The sequence below is a fragment of the Artemia franciscana genome, chromosome 16, assembly GCF_032884065.1.
Source record: "Artemia franciscana chromosome 16, ASM3288406v1, whole genome shotgun sequence".
In the NCBI taxonomy this organism is placed as follows: Eukaryota; Metazoa; Arthropoda; class Branchiopoda; order Anostraca; family Artemiidae; genus Artemia; species Artemia franciscana.
This window is the reverse complement of record NC_088878.1, coordinates 17,690,496-17,713,685: the sequence shown is the minus strand read 5'-3', so window position 1 is coordinate 17,713,685 and position 23,190 is coordinate 17,690,496. Positions and strand designations below refer to the sequence as shown.

The 23,190-nt window shown below is 35.0% G+C and overlaps 1 protein-coding gene across 1 annotated transcript in view; it reads right to left on the bottom strand.

The window, feature by feature from the left end:
- The window catches only part of LOC136037154 (peripheral plasma membrane protein CASK-like), a gene marked incomplete in the record, with an annotated part of 194,786 nt that overhangs the window by 5,954 nt on the left and 165,642 nt on the right, over nucleotides 1–23,190 (bottom strand). The window contains 1 exon segment of the mRNA XM_065719673.1: nucleotides 16,622–16,797. Within this exon segment, the coding sequence (XP_065575745.1) occupies nucleotides 16,622–16,797 (176 nt within the window).

The following is a 23,190-nucleotide window of genomic DNA, read 5'->3' as shown; positions in this document are numbered from 1 at the left end:
AATTTTGTTTGATTTTTGGACTAGGGGGACACCCCCTAAAATTGAAGGAACCTTGATGAAAATCCCATTATCAGAATCAGCGTACCCTAGAGCCCTAAAGTAGAAGTTTCAAGTTCAAAAACGTGCAATTTTGCTATTTTTACCAGAAGACGGATCACGGATACGTGTTTTTTCAGGGGTGATCGCATTAAATAATGGCTCTATAAGATTGAAAGAGGTTGCATTGGAATGGAAATTAAAAGTTCTACTGCCCTTTTTAAGTAACAAAAAAGATTGGGGACAACTGTCCTCCCCACACCCATTTATTTCCCATAATTATCTGATCAAAATTTTGAGATATTCATTTTGTTCAATAAAGTTGAAAGGTCAAATAACTATGACTTTAGGGGTATGACCCCCCACAGTCCGTGGGGAGAACCCTGTAAATTATAAAATTTACCATTCGTTTACGCATAGCATTTGTTAGTGGGAAGTATAAAGACATTTTCAGAGGGGGGAATTTGTGCTTTTAGAGGGGGAAGTTGAAAATTCCATTGGGGGAATCTTCCTTTGGGAGAAAAATTTACAGGAGGGGGGTAAAAATTTCAGAAAAAATTACATACTAGGGGATTTGAGAGAAATCCCATACGAAATTCTTGTTAATTATCTTACATTATCTTTACCAACTCAATCTTGCCTTTGAAAAAGAAGAGAAACTAAATAAAAAAAAAACAAGTTTTTTTAACTGAAAGTAAGGAGCAACAGTAAAACTTAAAACGAACAGAAAGTATTCTGTGTAAGAAGGGCCGTCTACTCCTCAATATCTTGCTCTTTACACTAAAGTTTGACTGTTTTAAGAATGGCTACTGAAACACAGGGGCCGTTTGAAATAGAATAGGAAGCATTTTTAAAAGTGTTAACAGCTTTAACGTAAAGACGAAGGTATTGAGGACGGAACAACCCTTCATATCTGGAATCATTTCTGTTCGTTTTGAGTTTTAATGTTGCTCCTTACTTTTAGCGAATTTTTTTCTATTTAATTACTTTAAAGGAGCGATAGTAGTTTTAACACCAATTTAGTCCTTTTAGTCATTTATCTTCAAGAGATAAAAGTGAAAAGTCTTCTATCATCCCTCATCTTTAAAAAACTTTAAAAAATGGAATTTTGATACCAATAGCTACATCAAAAGAATCGCATTTTAATGCTGATTTTAAATATATAAGTTTTATCAACTTTAATCTTACCAATCAAAAGTTACGAGCCTGAGAAAATTTGCCTTATCTTAGAAAATGGGAGGAAACAACCCCTAAAAGTCATAGAATGTTAACGAAAATCACACAATCAGATTCAGCGTATCAGAGAACCCTGTTGTAGAAGTTTCAAGCTCCTATCTACAAAAGTGTGGAATTTTGTATTTTTTTGCCAGAAGGCAGATCACGGATGCGTGTTTATTTGTTTGTTTGTTTTTTTTTTCCCAGGGTTGATCGTATCAAACCAGTGGTCCTAGAATATTGCGAGAGGGCTCATTCTAACGGAAATGAAAAGTTCTAGTGCCCTTTTTAAGTGACCAAAAAAGTTGGAGGGCACCTCGGCCCCCTCCCACGCTAGTCCCACCCAAAGTCACCGGATTAAAATTCTGAGATAGCCATTTTATTCAGCGTAGTCAAAAAACCTTATAGCTATGTCTTTGGGGACGACTCCCCCACAGTCCCCGTGGAAAGGGCCACAAGTTACAAAATTTGACCAGAGCTTACATATAATAATGGTTATTTGGAAGTGTACAGACGTTTTCTGGGGGATTTTTAGGTTGGGTGGGGGGTTGAGAAGAGGGGATATGTTGGGGGAACTTTCCTTGGAGGAATTTGTCATGGGGGAAGAAAAGTTTCATGAAGGGAGCGAAGGATTCTCTAGTATTATTTAAAAAAAAAACAATGAAAAAATAAATATGAAAAAGTTTTTTTCAACTGAAAGTAAGGAGAAGAATTAAAACTTAAAACGAACAGAAATTATTTGGCATATGATGGGCTCACCTACTCCTAATACCTCGCTCTTTACGCTAAAGCATTTTTAGTAATTTCAAGTATTTATTCTACGACTTTTGTGATTCAGGGGTCATTCTTAAGAAATTGAGACAAAATTTAAGCTTTAGTGTAGAGAGCGAGGTACTGACGAGGGGGTGAACCCCTTCATATACGTAATAAAAACATGAGAATACAGAAGTTCGTTACGTAAGCTAATTTGTGAGTTATGTATATTTTTCATTAATAAAAAGCTTCGTAAAAATTAAAAGTTCTAGTTGCCTTTTTAAGTAACCAAAAAATCGGAGGGCAGCTAGGCCTCCTCCCCCGCTGCTTTTTTCTCAAAATCATTCAATCAAAACTATGAGAAAACCAATTAGCAAAAAAAAAAAAATTGCAAATTTCGTTTTAATTATTCATCTGCGGAGAGCCAAAATCAAAGCATGCATTGATTCAAAAACTTTCAGAAATTAAATAAAAAAAAAAAAGTTTTTTCTAACGGAAAGTAAGGAGCGACATTAGAACTTAAAACGAACAAAAATTAGTTCGTAAATGAAAGGGGCTGCTTTTTCATCAACGCCCTGCTCTTTACGCTAAAGCTTTTTACTGTTTTAAAAAGTTGAGTTAAGAGAAAGAGTCAAACTTTAGCGTAAAGAGCGGGGCGTTGATGAGGAAGCAGCCCCTTTCATTTACGAACTAATTTTTGTTCGTTTTAAGTTTTAATGTCGCTCCTTACTTTCCGTTAAAAAAACTTATATTTTTTTTTATTTAATAACAGTTAGAGTTAAAAGTTAGAGTAGTAAAATTTAGAGTAAAATAAAATTTTGAAGTTTTATTTGTACTTTTCAAGACTATTGAAGACAAAAATAGTTTTCAGTAAAGCGCCAATGACGCAATAGGTTTTAGACTTTTACAATAAAAGAAGGAGGCAAAACCAAACTCTTCTTTGTAGAGATTTTTCTTCCTTTCAAGCTGTATTCTCATATTCAATTTAAGTTTTACTCGTTTTAAGATTTATTCACTCATTTATATTAGTAACTAGTGTTTGTTTGTTTGTTATGATTGCTTATTTAATTTCTATTTATTTTGGGTTTCATTTATGCCTAAATAGCAAAATATTTTTGTTCGTTATAGGCTTGATTTGCATATTCGCTTAAGCTTTGCTCGTTTTGAGATTTATTTATTCATTTATATTAGTACCTGTTGTATGTTTTTTTTGCTATGATTGTTTATTTAATTTCTGTTGGTTTTGTGTTTCATTTATTTTTTAATAGTAATTTCTGGTTGTTTTCAGTTTCAGTTATTGTAGATTTATGTTTCTTCTGATCTTAAGTTTAATATGGCCTTTATGTTTCTTTAGAAAACACCTTTTCAGAGTTCTTTTTTAAAAATTAATTCTTAGATAGAACGAACTGTATGAAGCACATTTGAAAGGAATGAAGTACGCTTGAAAGAAATGTGTTCAAAAAGACGAAACTTTGAAAAAAATTTACTGTGAATTATACTATTTAAAAAAATAATAACATATAAAAATAGATATTAGAAGTTTTAGTAAATTTTGATTTCCAATGTTAAATAATGAAAGAACACTATATATTATGCATTTTGTCTCAAGCTGACTGGAAAATAAAGTTTTACGGCTACATTCTTGAGGAGAAATGAGCCTTCAACCAAAAATTGTTTGTGCGCTGAAGTTACCTTGGCCCTGGATCTTACGGATAAAGATTTCAAGCCTTACGGAAAACTATTGGTTTTGCTCATTTTTCGTGCCCATTTTTCGGTGGTAGGCACCCCCCCCCCCCAAAAAAAAAAATTGCCCCGTTGAAAATTGAGCATCAACGAAGATAGTACAAAATAGGCACTTTGAAAATATCGATTAGGTGTTCTAAGGGGTAGCAAAATGACCAGATGTCTGATCTTTTTAGCAAATTTAACAAGCCCTTTTCAGAAACATAAAAAAATGAATGGAATCAAAAGAGTTCATCACATTTTCTGACCAAAAATGCGAACGAGACAAATCAGATGAGTAGGCAACGGTTTAGCATTGCCTATCGTAAACATACATTAGGCTCCAATATATCATATTTTATTGTCATAAGCTCCTTATATGGAAGGGTTGGTCAAATAAACTTCGAAGGGACACCTTTGATTTGATATCGAAAGTACTAGCGCCCTTATTAAGAGTTAAAGAGATAGGAGTGCGACCAAGCCCCCCCCCCCGGCACATTCATCAGAACTTTCTATGACAAAGCAAAAGGTTACCGCAGGATTTAATTCGAATGTCCTTGGGAAAAAGGATTCTGAGAATGGAACTAGTTGCCCTTTAATCCGTTTGGTTATTTAAAATGGCACTTAAACTTTCAATTTTTTTCGAACAATCCATTTCCCGATCTTATTGGACCCTTGATCCGATATGATCATCCCTTGGAGAAACAAAAATAAACAACAAAAACACACAACTGTAATCTTTTCGGCAAAAAAGTACAATATAAAACTTTTGTAGATAGAGCCATAAACCTCCACAGTAGGGAGGTTCTCTGGTCATTTTGTAATTAGGGAGAGGGTCATCCCCTTGGATGACTGTCTCAAAAGATGCATTTTAATACAAAAAAAATCCTAAATTTCATAGAAACTTCAGTAAAGTACAGAATTAATTCTAAAGAAGGGGAAGTGAAGGTAGAAATTGATATATAATCCCTCTTGATTTCTGGGATTATTTCTGGTCTAGACCATTATTATGACGACAAAGAGTAATATTAAACCCCCAAAAATGGACAGGATTTATTCCATGTAGGAGGGTGACGGCTCCTCATCCTCAACCTCGCCCTTCTTGTCGTAGAAATTTTGGAGGATGTTCATTTGATCTGAAGTCGATAGTTATAGTCCTCTTTATAAAGTTGAACGTGATTGTAGACTAATCAGCACCTGTCCTAGTATTGTTTTTAATGTTAACCTTTGTTATCCCTTAGGACATCTGGTCGACATTTTGTACTTTCTCTAAGACTACTAAGCTTTATGGATTTTTTTTTCGTTCTGGGCTTAATGTCGCAATCGTTTCTATGGCACTTGGTTTCTACCAAGTAACATATAGCGATCGCAAATTCTGTCGCTCTGCCGGTCTGTCTGTCCCAATTTTGCTACTTTAGGCACTTCCGGGTAAGCTAGGACGATGAAATTTGGCAGGCGTATCAGGAACCATACCGGATTAAATTGGAAAATGTCGTTTCCCCAATTTGAACATCTGGGGAGGGGTGGGGGAATGGGGGGACAGTTAAATCGGATAAATTAAAAAAAGAGCTATTTTTAACATACGAACAGGTGATCGGATCTTAATGAAATTTGATGTTTGGAAGGATATCGCGTCTCAGAGCTCTTATTTTAAATCCCGACCAGATCCGGTGACATTGCGGAGAGTTGGGGGGGGCCTAAAATCTTGGAAAACGCTTAGAGTGGAGGAATCGGGATGAAACTTGATGGGAAATAATAGTCACAAGTCCTAGATACGTGATTGACATAACCGGAGCGGATCTGATTTCTTTGGGGAGTTGGGGGAGGGGAAGGTTAATTCTGAAAAATTAGAAAAAAAATGTATTATGAATTTACGAAGGAATGATTGGATCTTAATGAAATTTGATGTTTGGAAGGATATCGTGTCTCAGAGCTCTTATTTTAAATCCCGACCGGATCCGGTGACATTAGGGGGAGCTGGGGGGAGGGGGCTAAAATCTTGCAAAACGCTTAGAAGGAGGGATTGGGATGCAACTTGGTGGGGAAAATAAGCACAAGTCCTAGATATGTGATTGACATAACCGGAACGGACCCGCTCTCTTTGGGGGAGTTGGGGGGGGGGGAGGAATTCTAAAAAATTAAAAAATGAGGTATTTTATTTTACGAAGGAGTGATCGGATCTTAATGAAATTTCATATTTAGAGAACCTCGTAACTCAGATCTCTTATTTTAAATCCTTTCCGGATCCAGTGTAATGGGGGAGGGGGGAATCTTGGAAAACGCTTAAAGCGGAGAGATCAGGATGAAACTTGGTGGGAAGGATAAGCACAAGTCCAAGATATGTAACGGAAATAACCGGACCGGATCCGCTCTCTTTGGTGGAGTTTTTTTTTTTTTTTTTTGGGGGGGGGGGGGGGTTCGGAAAAATTAGAAAAATGAGGTATTTGTAACTTACGAACGGGTGATCAGATCTTAATGAAATTTGATCTTTAGAAGGAGCCTGTGCTTTAGAAATCTCATTTTAAATTACGACCAAATCCGGTGACATTGGGGGGAGCTGGAGGGGACCGGAAATCTTGGAAAACGCTTAGAGTGGAGAGATCGGGATGAATCTTGACGGGAAGAATTAGCACAAGTTATAGATATATGACTGACATAATTGGAACGGATCCGTTCTCTTTAGGGGAGCTGGGGGCTGTTAATTTGGAAAAATTAGAAAAATTGAAGTATTTTAACTTAAGAACGGGTGACCGGATCTTAATGAAATTTGATAATTTAGAAGGAAGTCATGTCTCAAAGCTCTTATTTCAAATCCCGACTAGATCTGTTGACATTGGAGGGATTTGGAGGGGGAAACCGGAAATCTTGGAAAACGCTTATAAATGTCGTAGATTCAAGATTGACGTAACCGGACTGGATCCGCTCTCTTTGGGGGAGTTAGGGGGTGGGGTTCAATGCTTCGGCGGGTTTGGTGCTTCTGGACATGCTAGGATAATGAAAATTGGTAGGCGTGTCAGGGAACTGCACAAATTGACTTGATAAAGTTGTTTCCCCCGATTCGACCATCTGGGGGGCTGAAGGGAGAGGAAAAGTTAGAAAAATTGAGGTATTTTGACTTACGAGTGGGTGATCGGATCTTAATGAATTTTGATATTTAGAAGGACCTATGACTCAGAGCTCTTATTTTGAATCCCGATCGGCATTAAGCATCTGATTTTCCTTTTAAAGCAATCTATTGATTCTTAGAATTTTGCCAGAGCTCATACCATATGAGCTCTTGGCTCTTCCGACCTCGTCACAAGTGCCATATGAGCTCTTAGCTCTTGTTCAAGCATTGAAAGAGAAAGTAAAATTAGCGTAGTTATTGAAAGGTTTAAGAAGACCAAAAAGGCATCGACATTAAGAAATTATGTATAGTAGGCGGCGCGTACCAAGTATGGTGAGAGTGTGTTATCCCCCGAAGAGGACGAGCAACTCTTTCATTTACATGATAATTTCTTTTTCGATTAAACCTTTGATTTATAGTTTTTATTTTCATTTGAAAAACTTTAAATCTTAAGAGCAGAAAAAGCTGCTTCCTTAATTGATACCTTAACAAGTATTTACTTAAATCCTTGCACAATTGCCCAATATTGAACTGAATAGCCTGTGTAGGCATATCTTACACATGATGTTCGTCTGTTATCTGTTAACGGTGTTAATTCAGATGCCATGTTGCTCGTTCAGCTCACCTACTATACAATATTTTGCCTCCACCTTCTGCGTTAATTACGTTATGCAACTTCCCCGATAAGTATGACTCATAGGCAAGACGAAAATAGCGACGAAGACCAGACTGTCTTTCCATAACAAACAAATTCAAAGTAGAAACAATAGGGAAAATCTTTTCAAGACAGTGGAAATAGTAATGCCAACATTACTAACATAGTAATGCCAACATTACTATGTTGGCAGGACCCATCTGAATCTAGAAAAACGGTTACAACAGCATAAAAAAGACATAGACAAGGCATTAATTTCAAATAGTTCCAACAACTCCTTTGATTCTGCTTTAGGTTGGCATATATTTAATAATCCATCCCAAACGATACTTGAAAAATCTTCACTCATCAGTAATAATTTTGGGATAAAACAGGTGGTTCGGGAATCAATCGAAATTAGTCTCAAAATAAATAATAATATTTCTTTGAACAGGGACTTAGGGGAGTACTCACTAAATTCTTTATACTCAAATTCAATTAAAAATGACCTAACAAAATATTTTACTAAACCGATTTATAATAGTAGGGAAGTTCTAAGGGAAGTTTGGAGTTCTAAGGGAAGAAGCTGATAATATTGATCAAAAACCAATTCTATTGGCTCAGTTCTTTAGAAACACTGAAAATCTTTCACACCCCATTTAAAAAGTTGACACCCCAGGTGAGAAATAAAAACAAGAGTCTGGCTATAACTCAATGACAAGGAAAGAGTTAAAAAAAATGGAGCATGTTGAGAACTTTTCTTTTGGGAAAAGAATGGGGATAAAAGTTAGACTAATTGGCAAAACACTTGAGAGATACCAAGTAAACGGGATGGCATATATTCGAGAAAACAAGAGAATTGTAGGTCCTTTCATTTAAAATGTACAGTTTACGATAAAAACGCTGAAAATGAATGAAATTATTATCGCTGGCAGCCAAATGTGGCCAATTGCACTCAGTAAAGAACTATACTATATTTCGGAGGAAAATATGTTTGCAAAAAAAGTTGAACACGGTAAAAGGTGAGCTTGAAATCGTAGTAAAAAAAACTAAAGGATATGTCTAACACTTTTTTTAAACCCTTTAACAGAGGTTTTCAGCCCCACCCTTTATATTTTGAGTTGAGACAAGCGTCTATCTTAAGCATTTATTTTTTTAAGTTGCGATTTATGTTTAACTTAAGAGTAAAAATTAATCATAAAAACAATTTTTCCGGAATTTGTTAAAAGAGCTTGTCATGCAGATATGTCTCTTCTTCCATTTTTTATTTCTCAGTTTCTTGTGAAACACTGGAAGATCACAGTGAGCTGAATAAGAGTTCATTTGAAAACCATTGCTTATATCTACCTGCTTTGTATAAATTCGTATCTTGACAACGGCATTGGAAAGTGTCATATCACACCAAAAATTATTCTTTTACCGTTTCTGTAGTGGATAAGGTTTGAACCACTAACAGAGTAGCCTACCGTTTGAAATTTCGATGATCAAAAACTCTCAGCTAGAAAATCCCCCTCTCGAACACTCCCATTATTAGTACAACTAACATGTGAAAAGTAAAAAACCACCTAACGAAAAGCCGTTTGGGAATAATAATAACCGTTTTTATTTTGATAATAAAAGTTATATCAGAAATTTTTTTCGGAAAATCTGAAAACAAGCTTAAAATTCCCCCGCAAATATCTGGGATGGAAATGAAAAGTGTAGTATTTGAATAACCAAGGTTAAAAATCTTTAACCATAGGTTTGCATTCCCTCATTCTAGATAACTTCCACCCTGTTTCCACGTTTAAAATACAGCATTCTTACGTTTGAGACCTTCATTTAAATATGATATACGAATGTTTATGATATATGAATGCTGGTGTTGATCCTGAATGACGGCAATATTTTTTCATTATTTTATTGTTGCGCTTGCTGTAGAGAACCGTGTTTGATATAACCAAAATTAAGACAACTAATTTTCCACAAAACGGTCTGTTGAGAAAACGTGACAAGTTCTGTTTAGTGAAACAAAGCCACCGAATCAAATAACACCCAATCGGCTCAAATATTATTAACAAATCACATACGAAATTACGATGGTTTTGTTTCGATGGACGGAGACAGGAAAGCAGTGTTGTCAGGTGAAACAAAAATAACACACCAGATTCTTTAAAAAACACGCCAAAAATACGCCGGAGCTTTGAAAACCAAATCTGCCAACATGGTCAGTTGTAAGTGCTAAAGTTACCCAAATTTGAGGGCTTCACAACAATGTTCGGTGCTACAGTCAATTTTTTTTCCAATTTAAGAAATAGAAATTAAAAGTCTTTAAAACCAAAAAAAATCGGAATTTAGAAAGGCAAGAGGCTCAAAACACTTTCCTTCCGTCCAAATGAACTGTAGATTAATTTTGAAAGTTTCACTTTAATACCATGAAGAATTTCTAAGATCATTTAAGGTCAGTTTAACTTGGAGAGAAACACAGTAGCAGTACATAATCGTGGAGAGCAAGTAATCTGCAACTTTATCCTTTATATATATCCAAGCCCCAAATCTCCGGCAGAGGAGCTTAATTATATAGCTGCCATAAATGATTTTACAGGTCTTATTAAACTACCTTTCACACAAAAGTAGGGATATCCTCAGCCCCTTAATAAAATCCGCACAAGCCTACTGTATATTAGGCTAGCTAAGCTTCATCTTTCAAAAGTAAAAAAGTCTGAAAAAGCAAAACTTCCACTCACAATACAATAAAGTTCAGATCATTCTAAATAACAAACCGTTTGAACTTTTTCATCTAAATAATGTCTTGTGCAGTGTCTGAATGACAAGCAATGACTAATGACAGTTTGTTATCTAGACTCAATGCACGTTTGTTAAAAATCAAGAAAAGATGCTCTTTTTGTTTTATTAGGGGAAAATGATATTGATATATGTAAAATTCCTATGTCTGGTTTTCGCACAGCTTAGATACCAATATATTGGTATATTGGTATCTAAGCTGTGAATTTTCGGAATTGATAGTGATAAAATTATTATGAAAGGAAAGAATATCCTGATACTGTTGGTTAAAATACGAAGGTTACAGCTACGTTATATGACAAAAAGTAATTGGATCCAAGTGAGGAAAATAATTTCATACAGATAATGCATTTCAAGCCAAAAGTACGGCAGATTAATTAAAGTGCACCAAGACTTACGCCTGGCGGGATGATTCAAAATCAATCATCCCGCCAGTCACCATCAAAATACGCCAGATTAGCCAATACGGTAACAATGCAGGAAATTTACACTAGCACTAGGGTAGTGCTGGTGGGCGGGGTGGTCAGAAAGAGAGAAAGAAAGAGAGAGAGAGAGAGAGAGAGAGAGAGAGAGAGAGAGAGAGAGAGAGAGAGAGAGAGAGAGAGAGAGAGAGAGATTAGTGCTACACCTCTTTCCGCGTTAAAGCAGTGAGCTACTGATTACAATGGTTGTAAACAGAGCAGCACTATGCCTGCGGTTTCCACAAAATATACTTTTCGTGTTATAACAGCAAGGCCAGTTACTAACTCAAAGCATGAACACCATTAATTAGATTATTCAATACATTACTTACTGATAGCAAAATAAGGTTAAAATAGATAAGGATAAAATAAAAGGATAGATAAGACAAATAAAAGGATAGATAAGATAAATAAAAGGATAGATAAAATAGATTTAAATTAGGATTTAAATTATAAATTATTTAAATTTAAAATAGATTAAATAAAATTAGATTTTAAAATAAAAGGATAGATAATAAAATAAGGATAGATAAGGTTAAAATAATAGATAAGGATAGATAAGGTTCAAAGTTTCAAGGTTCAATCGGGTTTAATTAAAAAAAAGGAAATAACTAAACATAAAGTACACTGCTCTGTGACAAAACTCACGTTGAGACCCATAGATTTCATTTTCTATAATTCCGGAGAACATGTGTTCGAAAATACTTATTTCTGCAAAAACCCTCTGACCCCCCCCCCCTTCTGGGTACGGCCTTGTACCGACCAATAGTTTGAAAAATGAGCAATCGAACTTTCAATATGTCAAGCCTTTATAAAACTTTGTAGTATTGGCCAAATAAAGAATTCTGATTGGCTACAGAATCCTTTATTTGGCGAATACTACATCAAAGCGACTTAATAAATTCTCTCCTCCCCAGTTTCTTAGAGTCTAATACAATCAACAGGCTTTTGAAAAAGTAATTTCTTATCTCTACCGAAATATTTTTTTCAACAGATTTCTAAGGCATGTACTAATTAGAAACGTTGGAAATTCTAGAGAGAGAAAAGAGAAAAGAAAGATCCGCATTCTTCTAGCATGATATCCAGAGCAGAGTGGAACAGTTAATGTGAACAAGAACAAAAGGTTTCACTGGGATACAATGGAAACGGATACAAGAAAAGACTAGAGGTTTGATCATTTAGAAAATGGGGACGCTGATTAGGTTTTTTTTTTCGACAGGAACAGACAAGTAATTCGGGAAAGGACAAGTTGAGATAAATCAAGTAATATAGGGATTTCAAACAAGGCATATTAAGATTTTCCAATATGAAAAAAGAACGAAAGCTTTCAATAAATACTCACCAGCTAGAGATACTTTACTCTTTTGACGAAAAAATTCCAATGGGTTACGCAGAATTCACCAACATAGATGAGAAGTATATCCTGTGCACTTTCAAGTACAGTAATCATAATAACCACTTTTACTGCCCTAAAAGCCCTAGGACCATGGTAATACAAAATGAAATATCAACGCCCCGCTCTTTACGCTTAATTTTTTTTCTGTTTTGAAAAGTAGGGTTAAGAGAAAGAGTCAAACTTTAGCGTAAAGAGTGGGGCATTGATGAGGAGGCAGTCCCTTTCATATACGAAGAAATTTCTGTTCGTTTTAAGTTTTAATGTCGCTCCTTACTTTCAGTTAAAAAAACTTGTTTTTTTATTTAAAAACTGTAGAGGTCGAAATTCTAAGCAGTTATCGACTTATTTTGTGTTTCAGTAGTGCGGCCGCTTGATAAATTTCATTAACATTACTGTATGAAAATCAACTATATACTAATTTTAAGAGGAATCAGTCAGTAGATTACACTAGTCAATTTATACCCATATCCTATCAGTATCGAGGCGGGAAACTGAAATTTGTCTTTGCTAGTTTAATCTTGACGATATCTTCCTTGCAACCTAGATTGAAGTTCTATACGATTGGCCAAAATTCGGAGTTCAAAAGCTTCAAGACACCGTTAATTATATCGATAGGCTTCCGGTCTGCACTGATCTGAGTCGTCACAACTCACTTTCGTTGCAGTGATTATATGACATACATATCAATCGATTCTATAACGCTCTTTGGTAATATTATATGACGCATGCAACAATTTTGAATTGCTTTGGGTTCGTTGTAGTGATTATATGCCATATCTATCAATCGATTCTATAACACTCTTTGGTAACATTATATGATGCATGCAGCAATTTTAAATTGCTCTGGGTAATGATTTTACATTTCTTAGGCAATGATTTTACATCACTCTCGCGCTAGTAAAAAAACGACTTGCTTCTTGGATGCAAAAATTACAAGGATTCACAGGTGACAAAGGCACTTTTTGGACATAAAGTCACAGAAGACGTCAGGCTATCGACCAAATCGGCAAATCACAGTTCAAAAGGCTCTTCAACTACTTCCACTTGTCGAAACATTAGTGGTTGCGACGTTGATAAAAGAGCATACAGCTTGAAGAGACATAATTTGAATGTGAGCATAAGCCTCACGTTAGAAAACAAGGCATAAAATTTAAAAGAAAAAAAAAATACGTTAGCCTGATCCCAGAGTCACTCAGCTGACAATATCGTAGGCATTTCTCAGCACTTTTCTATGGCTCTGCGGCAGTCTGCGGCATTTGTGTCTGCGGCAGTCTGGAAGATTAAGCATACAAGTAACAAAGGATACGACTTCTGCCCTTGCGGAATAATTTGCCCCTGTCGTTCAGGCAGACTAGTCTTACTTTCAGAATAAAAACATAGCGTCAGGCTTGTGAACTATTGCTGACTAACTTTGGCTAGGCTTAGCGACGATGAAGATTCCGATAATTATCAAAGCCCACTGGAATGCGCGGCTACTCTAAACCAGTGAGATAAATATTCTTGGGCAGTGAGGCTCCGAAGTCTGTTGAAAACAAAAGCCACTTAAGGTGCTTCAATGTTCCAACCAAACCAGGTCAGTGATACAAAGAGGAGAAAAAGATAGTCTTATACTGCGTTTTGGTCATCATCAGAAGCTTACTGTGAACGTTTTCACTCCAAAAATTGGAGGAAAACTAGTCTTTTTTCGATAACTTGGAAAGAATGTCGGTCAAATGGTTTGACTTTCAAGATTAAAAGACATAAATCAATCCCAACTACGAATACGAATTTACTTTACCAACTACAAACGCAGCTCTAAAAACTTGACCTCCCTTTTGACGTAAAAAAGATGAAAAGTAAGTTTCAAAGAATCCAACTGGAAAGGATTACAAAACCGTGAATCACGATTTCTGGAAGATGACCAAGGCAGAAAAAGAACAAAGAAATTCATACGGCTGTTTCCATCTCTTCATCACTGAAAATTCATCAGAAGTGCTATTACCGTAGGAAAGAAGAGTATTGGACTAAGGACTGCCAACGGACTGCCAAAGAAATGCATTCTTTTAGATAGGAGAGACCTAGTCTGCGGAAGTTAAAAAAGGATCAACTCTGAGTGTGAAACCGAAGGACAACACACCAATTTTTCAGTTGACTGTGGTGCCACTGTGTGCATCATGCAAAAGTAGTATATATATCGATCGATAGCACCAGTTTAGAAAATACGAAAAACATATTGCCTTTAAATGGTACTGGGTCAGAGAAACTCTCATTTAAGCGAGGAAGAATGGGGAGTTTTTCGACGAAAACGTACCATTTACTGTTACAAGCACATTACCTGTGGATGTGATTTCAAGAAGAACTTGTCATTTCAAGAGGTTTTGCATTCCGTATTTTGAAAAACAAAACCAGTGTGTGAAGGTTCTGCTCAACAGTAGACAAAAAAAAAAAAAAAAAAAAAAAAAAAAAAAAAAAAAAAAAAAAAAAAAAAAAAAAAAAAAAACTACCCAGAAGAGCCAAGATAGGGCAGATCTGTACCCTGTGACACAGACTCCTCTCCGATCCCAGGCATTACTGATACAACGTGTCTGAAAGCTTATATAGTCTATATTCCAGAAAAATATAGCGCTGACCCTTGGAAGCATTGGGCCAGTCAGAAGCATTAAAATTAGGGAGACAAATAGTGTAAACCGTAATTCACACAAACCTACTCTATCTGGTGAGCCCCAGGAGATAATATCTGATAAGGCTACGGCGGAGGAACTGAAACAACTACAAGAGGCTGGCGGTACCTTTTCATAGCGGCAATATTCTCTACATGTAATTTTTATAAAAATATAATCCACACAATTATTATGAGCTAGGATAACTCTGGACTAAACCTATTTCATACTCGCACCCCCCCCCCTCGCAAAAAATTTTGCGTCTTTGATGAGATATTCGTGCGTCCTCCTTTTTGTTCATGCGCAATAGTTTTGTTCCATTATTTTTCCAAGTCAATGCAAGGCTGTCATTACTTTTTTTCTGTCGTTGAATTTTTTAAGATTTTAAATTTTTTTAACTTTTTAAAAAAATTTTAAGGGGTACGTGGCCGGCCAAAAAATAAAGATTAAACAACCCTTAACTCTAGAACTGGCAATTTTATTTATATTTTAGCTATAGTTTACTTAGTACTGGTAACTGAGAAGGGATGACTAAAATGTTTTATGGGTAAAAGGGGGTACACTGTCTAAATAAGTTTGAGAACCACTGGTTTAAAGCATATTTGTTATTTTGGTACTGTCTCCTCTATCATTGAAAGAAAGCAATCTTTCAACGTATCTTTGTTTTTTCGTTATTCCGACAATTTTAGCTGTCTTTATAAATCAATGTTTAGTTAAATGAAGCTTTTTACTGCTCACCCTCCGATCCTAAAAAGAAATAATCTTTCACCACAAAATATTTTTACGAACATTTCGATTTTCCGCTTTCTGAAGATCAAACCCAAAATCTTTGCACGTGGAAGATCGCACCCACAAAAATCATGCAGGGTAACAAATTTAGGGATATATTAATCACGACGAATCCCAACCGTACACGATTGCAATTATGGAAGATGGCACTAACATACGTCTATAATTTTCTCTAGGCGAAATCTTTAACCGCAGCAATTTTCACGGCTGTAATCTTTCATAAGTAGCATCATCAATAAGTGTAATTTTCCAAGATCATAGTCACAATTTTCCTTGTAGCAAACTTCTGGGTGAAATTGGAACTATAAAGATTTTTCCATTCTTTTGAATTACTTGAAATAGGAGGAAAATTTCCATGACAGCAGCGGGGGGGAGGGGAGTTTCCATATGAAATCAAGATAGCAAAAAATTATTGTCAATAAAGTGACGCACTTGTCAAATACTTTTTGTGTTTACAAAACCCTCTGTCTCAGTAAAAAAAATTTTTTTTATTATGACATGACATTAATCTTTAGAATAGGGGCTCCACTTCTCTAGGTTTCTCTGGTGTTCATAGACGCTGTAAACATTAGGCGGAGGTCAGGTGGAGATTACGATTTTATTATATTGAGTTGTAAAAGCCAATGAATACTTGCTTTTTTAAAAGAATAATGCTCTGTCAATTCCATACAAACACGATATTATCCTATTGCATTAATAGAAAACAAAAGGATCGATCATCCTATTATCGAAAATTCATACCTTGAATTTCACTCATTTTATCTTGATTCATTTGAAAACTTTCTTGGCATTTCTATTGGCTCGCTTGCATTTTTCACCCTTTGTGTTACCATAATAGAATTTTCTAAGGCCAATTGCATTTCTGCATTTTTCAATAAATAAAAAAAAAAAACTTCACATACTAATTTTTTTTTCACCTATGGCACTACTTCGTGGTGGTACAGTACACCCTTGAGCTGAAGGATAATAATAAAAAACTTCAACATTCAATTGTTTAGCATCTGTAAGGATTCTTCCGTAAGTACAAAATTAGCAAAAAAATTAATAGTAAAAAGGATAGGAAAAATGAGGCAAAAAATTACTTACATCGGCAACATTATGCATAGCTGGTGCAGCCACAAAGACGACATAAGGAGCAAATTCTGCTGACCGTAAGATTTTCAAAGCCTGAGGCTCCACATCCAGAATAGCCACCTTACCTTCCCGATGAATTTGACGAATGGTTTCTAACTTTGTCCCGTACATAGCCTCTTCATGAGTTCCTAAAACAAGTCAAAGCTATGACCACATCTCATTTCAAGTAGTCCTTGGTAACAAACTGTAAGCAAAGAGTGACTCGTGCTGATAAGAATCTCATAAGAATGATAATTTCTGTTCGTTTTAAGTTTTAATGCCGCTCTTTACTTTCAGTTAAAAAATTTGTTTTCTTTTATTTAATACCAGAACATTTTTGAATTAATGCAGGATTTGATTTTGGCGCACCGTACATAAATAATTAAAACGAAAATTGCAAATTAATTTAACTTTTTTGGCTAAATGGCTTTCTCATTATTTTGATCGGATTAATTTCTGTTAGATAAAGTTTTAATGTCACTCCTTACTTTCAGTTAAAAAAACTTGTTTTTTTCAAATTTAATTTCTGAACGCTTTTGAATTAATGGAGGTTTTGATTTTGGCTCACCATACATGAACAATTAAAACGAAATTTGCACATTAACTTAACTTTTTTTTTTGGCTAAATGGCTTTTTCAAATTTTTGATCGGATTAATTTCTGTTCGTTTTAAGCTTCAATGTCGCTGCTTACTTTCATTTAAAAAACAAGTTTTTTTCAAATTTAATTTCTGAACGTTTTTGAATTAATGCAGATTTTGATTTTGACTCACCGTGCATGAATAATTAAAATTGAATTAGCATATTATTTTTTTTTGGCTAAATGGCTTTCTCAAAATTTCGATGGAAAATTTCAAGAAAAAAGGGGCGAGGGAGGGAGCCTAGTCATCCTCAAATTCTTTGGTTACTTAAAAAGAGCACAAGAACTTCAAAATTTATTTACGAACGTTTTTATTAGTAATAAATATACGTAACTTACAAATTAACTTAACAAATTAACCTCGTCAATACTTCGCTCTTTACGCTAAAGTTCAAATTTTCATCCGATTCTTTATCAGTGACCCCTGATTCAAAAAGGGTTTAATTAGATAATTAGATATTATGAAAGTACTAAAAAAAACTTTAGTGTAAAGAGCAAGGTATTGACAAGGGAACAAACTCCATCATATACGTAATAATTCACGTTCGCCTTCAGTTTTAATTTTGCTCCTTACTTTCAGTTAAAAAACTGTTTTATTTTGTATTTAATTTCTGATTGGTTTTTAAATAATGCTGGGAAATCCATCCCCCCTTCGTGGAAAATTCCCTTCCCCCATAAAAAATTCTTCCATGGAAAGATCCTCCTACGTACCCTTCTCCCCATACCCCCTCCCCCCACCACCACAAAAATCTCCCCTAAAAATGTTTGTATACTTCCCAAAAACCAATACTAAATGTAAACAACGGCCAGAGCTCACAATTTAAGGCACTTCCCCCGAGGACTATGGGGGATTGAGTCATCCTCAAAGACATAGTTATTAGATTTTTCGACTATGCTGAACAAAATGGCAATCTCAAAATTTGATCTGGTAACTTTGGGGAAAAATGAGCATGGGAGTGGGGCCTAGTTGCAATCCATTTTTGTCACTTATAAAGGGCACTAGAACTTTTAATTTCCGTTCGAATGAGCCCTCTCGCGATATTCTAGGACCATCCGTGATCTTTCTTCTGGCGAAAAATACAAATCCACATTTTTGCAAATATGAGCTTGACACCTCTACATTAGAGTTCTCTGATACGCTGAATCTGATGATTTGATTTTCATTAAGATTCTATGACTTTCAGGAGGTGTTTTCCCCTTTTTTCCCGAAAACAAGACAAATTTTCTTAGCCTCAAAATCCGATTCTCTCAGCCTCGAAATCAGACTAAAAATCATATTCTTTTGATGTATCTATTGGTATCTAAATTCCGCTTTTTAGAGTTTTGGTTCCTATTGAGCCGGGTCGCTCCTTACTTACAGTTCGTTACCACGAACTGTTCGATATGCTAAAGCATATCTTTATTTCGTGTTTTTTTCAATAAACCAGTTCTAGTAAAATAGAAAACAACCATACCTTACTCAGAAAAAAACCAAAAATTAATTAAAATACTCTTAAAGAATTATTTTGAGATGTCACTTTTAAGCTTAGGAGGAAAGACTACTGATCATAAATCTTTTTCTTGGAGAAAAAAATTGAATTTATTCCTAAATTTTTCCTTTCAAATCCAGTTATAGAAAAATAAGAAAACAAGATCCCCATAAAAAAATAAAGCCTCTTAGAAATCCTATGGCACAAACAGAATATCCTATCTTCAGAAGTGTCAAGGATGTCAAGAACAAAAACAAAACTATATAAGCTAAATTGCTGAAATGACAGTGAATAAAGACTACAAAAAACAATGTCACACAACTATAAAGACTGGATATGAAGCTGTAAATTCCGACTTCTTCCAAGAGATTTTCAAAAAAAAAATCTGATAAATACTGAGAAAATACTGAAAAAATACTGAGAAAAAACTAGGTTTAGCGCTGCTATTTGCAGCATGCACTAAGGAGCAGGAAGACAATCAAATATGCGAGTATATAGTAACAAAACTGGTCATTTTTCTTCCAGAGTACCCCAGGAAAAAGTGTTTCAGTTATAAAGGCTATTTATAAGGTTGTTTCCTTCCACTCAAATCATATTCTTATTTGCTTAGGCAGCTTCGATGTATAATCTAGAATGATAAAGACATCTACAGCAACTGCTGTTGCTGTACAGCAACTGCTTTTGGATCTACAGCAACTGCTGTAGATCCAAGCAACAATGCTGATTTGAGATAATTGGAGCTGTTATTGACTTTTCACTGCCCGTTCTGGAGTAAAGACCAGGAAGGACAACAAGGATCCCATTATAATCTCCACGGTTTGTAATCCCCCGAGAGTTTTTAATCCCCCTCTTGCAGGGCCGTCACGTATGGGAGGGGACGCCCCCACTGCCCATTGTTTTGGTTACTCGAAAAAAAGTCGGCAAAATCGTGAAGCGAAGTGCCATGATTTTTCCGATGTCGCTAAAATTCTTTGTTCGGTTAAAGACCATGAAAATACTGACATGTCATCTACAGAAATTTCGAACTTGGTCGGTAGATGCGGCAGTTTTACCGACTCCAGCCGTGAGTTTACAGATAGTGGCACAATCTTTCATTCGGTTAAATAAAGAGCATTAAAATAGTGACATGATATGCACCGAAATCTGAATCTCGGTCGGTAAATACAGCGGTTTTACCGACTCGTACAGTGATTTCACGTATTGGATTCGAAACGGAGATTGTGTTAATTTTTGACAAAAAACAGTCGGGAAAATGACTGGCCAGTCAGTAAAATCCCTGCCCCCCCTAAACTATTTTGGCTAGTACCGACCCTGCCCTCTCGTATACACCCCTTCCCAGCCGCCTTAGTGAGTGGAAACTAAAAACACGTTTTGAAAAAAATGTCAAGTTAAACAAATCATTTCAATCTGATACATAAGTAAAAATTGTTATTTATGTTTACCTTAACAGTAAAAGTTGTAGACAAAACTATTTTACGGGAATTTCGAAAAAGGTTTTGAAACACTGATGTGTATCTTTTTTTTCTTTTTTTATTTCTGCAGCACTAGCAGGGCACTGAAACACAGTAGAGAGCTATTTAAGAGCTAATACTTTTAGAAAATACTGGACAATGAAAAAAAGTTATTTAAATTTTATTTATAAATATTAATGTTATTTATATTTATATCAATAGTAAAAGTTTATTCCAAAAACGATTTTATGGGAATTTTGAAAAAGATTTTAAAATCCTGATTTGCCTCTTTTTCTGTTTTATTTCTGTAGCTCTAGCAGGGCAATAAAACAGCTGTTTAAAATCTCATTTGAAAGCTTAGCTTACATGTACCTGTTTAGCATAAATTCATCTCAACAACGCCATTGCTAAATAGCATATAACACAAACAATGGGGCTTATTGTGCCATTCCCAGAGTGAATAGGCTTGGAAGCAAAAATAGTGCACTGTTGAAATCTCCATAGCCCAAAAATCCTGAACAGAAGGCTTATAATCTCCCTCTGAGTTCTTGACCTTTTTGTCCCCTTTATAAGTGAAAACTAAAAACCAAGCTTTGAAAAAACTGCCTCGCAAGAAAATGTTTTCATAAAAATTCAAAGCTGATAATGATGATATATGCTATTTACGTTTGTTCTAAAATTAAAAGTTAAAAACGAAAACATATTTAAGGGCATTTCAAAAAAGAGCTTGAAATCCTAATGTGTTTATTTTTTTTTGCCATCGCTAGCGGGTTCTGGAACATTTAGGGGCGAGTGGCGTCAAAAGTTTTCGCAATAAGGGTCATACAAGAATTAGTCATCAGGCTCCTCATTTGGGGGCAGGGGAGGTTACCAGTCCTCTTGAATTTGATTAATTTCCTTTTTTTTTTAATAATAATATGGTTTGTTGATCACTTATTCTAGAATATTGAAGTCCAAGAAGTAAAAACAACAACAGTGACTTTTTTTAAGTTCAAAATTCTTTGCAAAATAGCGAATTTAATTTAATAAATGCAATATTAACAAAAAGATTTTCAGTAAATTATATTAACTTCATGCCTAAAATTGTTCTAATGTCTTTCAGTTTTCTAAAATCTAAAAATATTCCATATAGGACAGTATATAACAAAACAAAATTTTTATCTGCAACTTTTGAGACAAAATTGCTCGGGAAAGTTTAAGAGAGGTGGGAAGAAAACAAAATACATGTTAAATTCTTTATTTTCACTGCTTAACTTAGAGGAATAATCTTTTTGTAAGGTTTACCATGTGTATTAGAAAAAAAACTGAAAACAAGCAAAATTATCTAAAAAAACAAAACTTTTCTGGAGAATTAAAGAGTGAAGTTGGAATTAAAAAAAAAAAAAAAATAATAAATAAAAGACTGCCGCGCAGTTTATGCAATATATATCCACAGAACTAAATCAAATAGAGTACTCGTGATATTTCCTTGTATTTGTAGAATTTTGACAAACTAGCACTTCACTATAAACCAAGATTTCTTGGGTTTTTATAGGCTTCAATAATATACTAGAAGTTATCTATATAATGGTCGGTGAATGACTATTGACAGCCTTATAAACTGTTTTTTTATTTTCCGCAGATCACTTAAGGACATTTTTGCTTGCTCCTAAGAGTACATTCTGTTTTTCGTGACGGTTTTGTTTACAGTAAAGCGCTAGCTTTTCAGAATTCAACAAATATAAGGAAAATATCTGGAAGAAGTTATTCGCAATTTGCAAAAGGCTAATTTCCACGGATGGCCGTGTAAACAAGAAGGGCTCTTATGGAAGAAAGTCCAGCTAAGATTAGGTACCGTCTGGGAGCATTTCATAATTTGACGTTCAGCTGGAGGATATAGTTGTGGAGGGTAAGATCTGGCAGGGTATATAATAAGGATGGTAAATACACCCCTAGTAGGCTACAATTACATTTTGTTAGGTTTTTTTCTGGGAGTTGAAGCAATTAGCCGTGGTAGCCTGAGCTTCGACTAAGTTTGGTGAGTCCACACCCTTAATAATAATACCAATGAAGCTAATAAATATAATAACAATAATAAAAGGGAAATATTACGACATCAGTTTAATCAGCTCAGTTTTGCTGATACATATTGTTTAAACTACGAAGCAATAATTTTTGTTCGTTTAAGTTTCAACTTCGCTCTTTACTTCCATCAGAAAAGCTCTGTTTTTAAATTAACCACACCTAAAAATTTCATCTGACTTTTTGACGCAATTGAGATTATAATTAAAAACTGTTTACTCGGTTGTCTCAGAGGGAGGATAAGTATGACAACCTAAATCAGAAAAATTAAAGTGTGATCTAACTCACATTTTTCCTAAACATTTTCTATGATCCTCCCTTTAAAGGGAGGGTGAAAATCCCCCCTTTTAGGACAGCTTAGAAAACATTTTTAAACAATTATATCACATGTGCGAAAAATCTTACATGCAACTTTAGGCATGACAACAATGAAATAGTAAAAGTTTAGTAGTCATAATTCATCAATCATAGTTTATTGTGGTGGAATATTTTCGGACAGGCTCCATCAACAACATTGAATTTAAAATTGTTGTAAAACGATTATCTTAATTAGTTATTCCTTTTTGCAGAGTTTATACTTTCCTCAATAACCTAGAATGTCTTTTCACGTCTTTGAACGTTTTATACTACTCACTAATTAGATCTTGCCAATACAGAAACATATAGCAAACTAAAAACCGCATACATACAGTAATACTTTTATTTTATCCGTCTGACTATTTTAAGCAGTTTCTTTATTCCTCGTATAACAAGAAAATGGAATGATTTCTAGCTTTTGGAACCGATTCCAGAACCTCACCAGCTATGGAAGAAGGGGCAAATAGTATGGAAATACTAGACGCGCAATTTAATGATAAACTAAATGCCGAGGAAGACAACATTATCTTTCATAATACCAGAGAGAAAAATTCAACAAGCAGGGA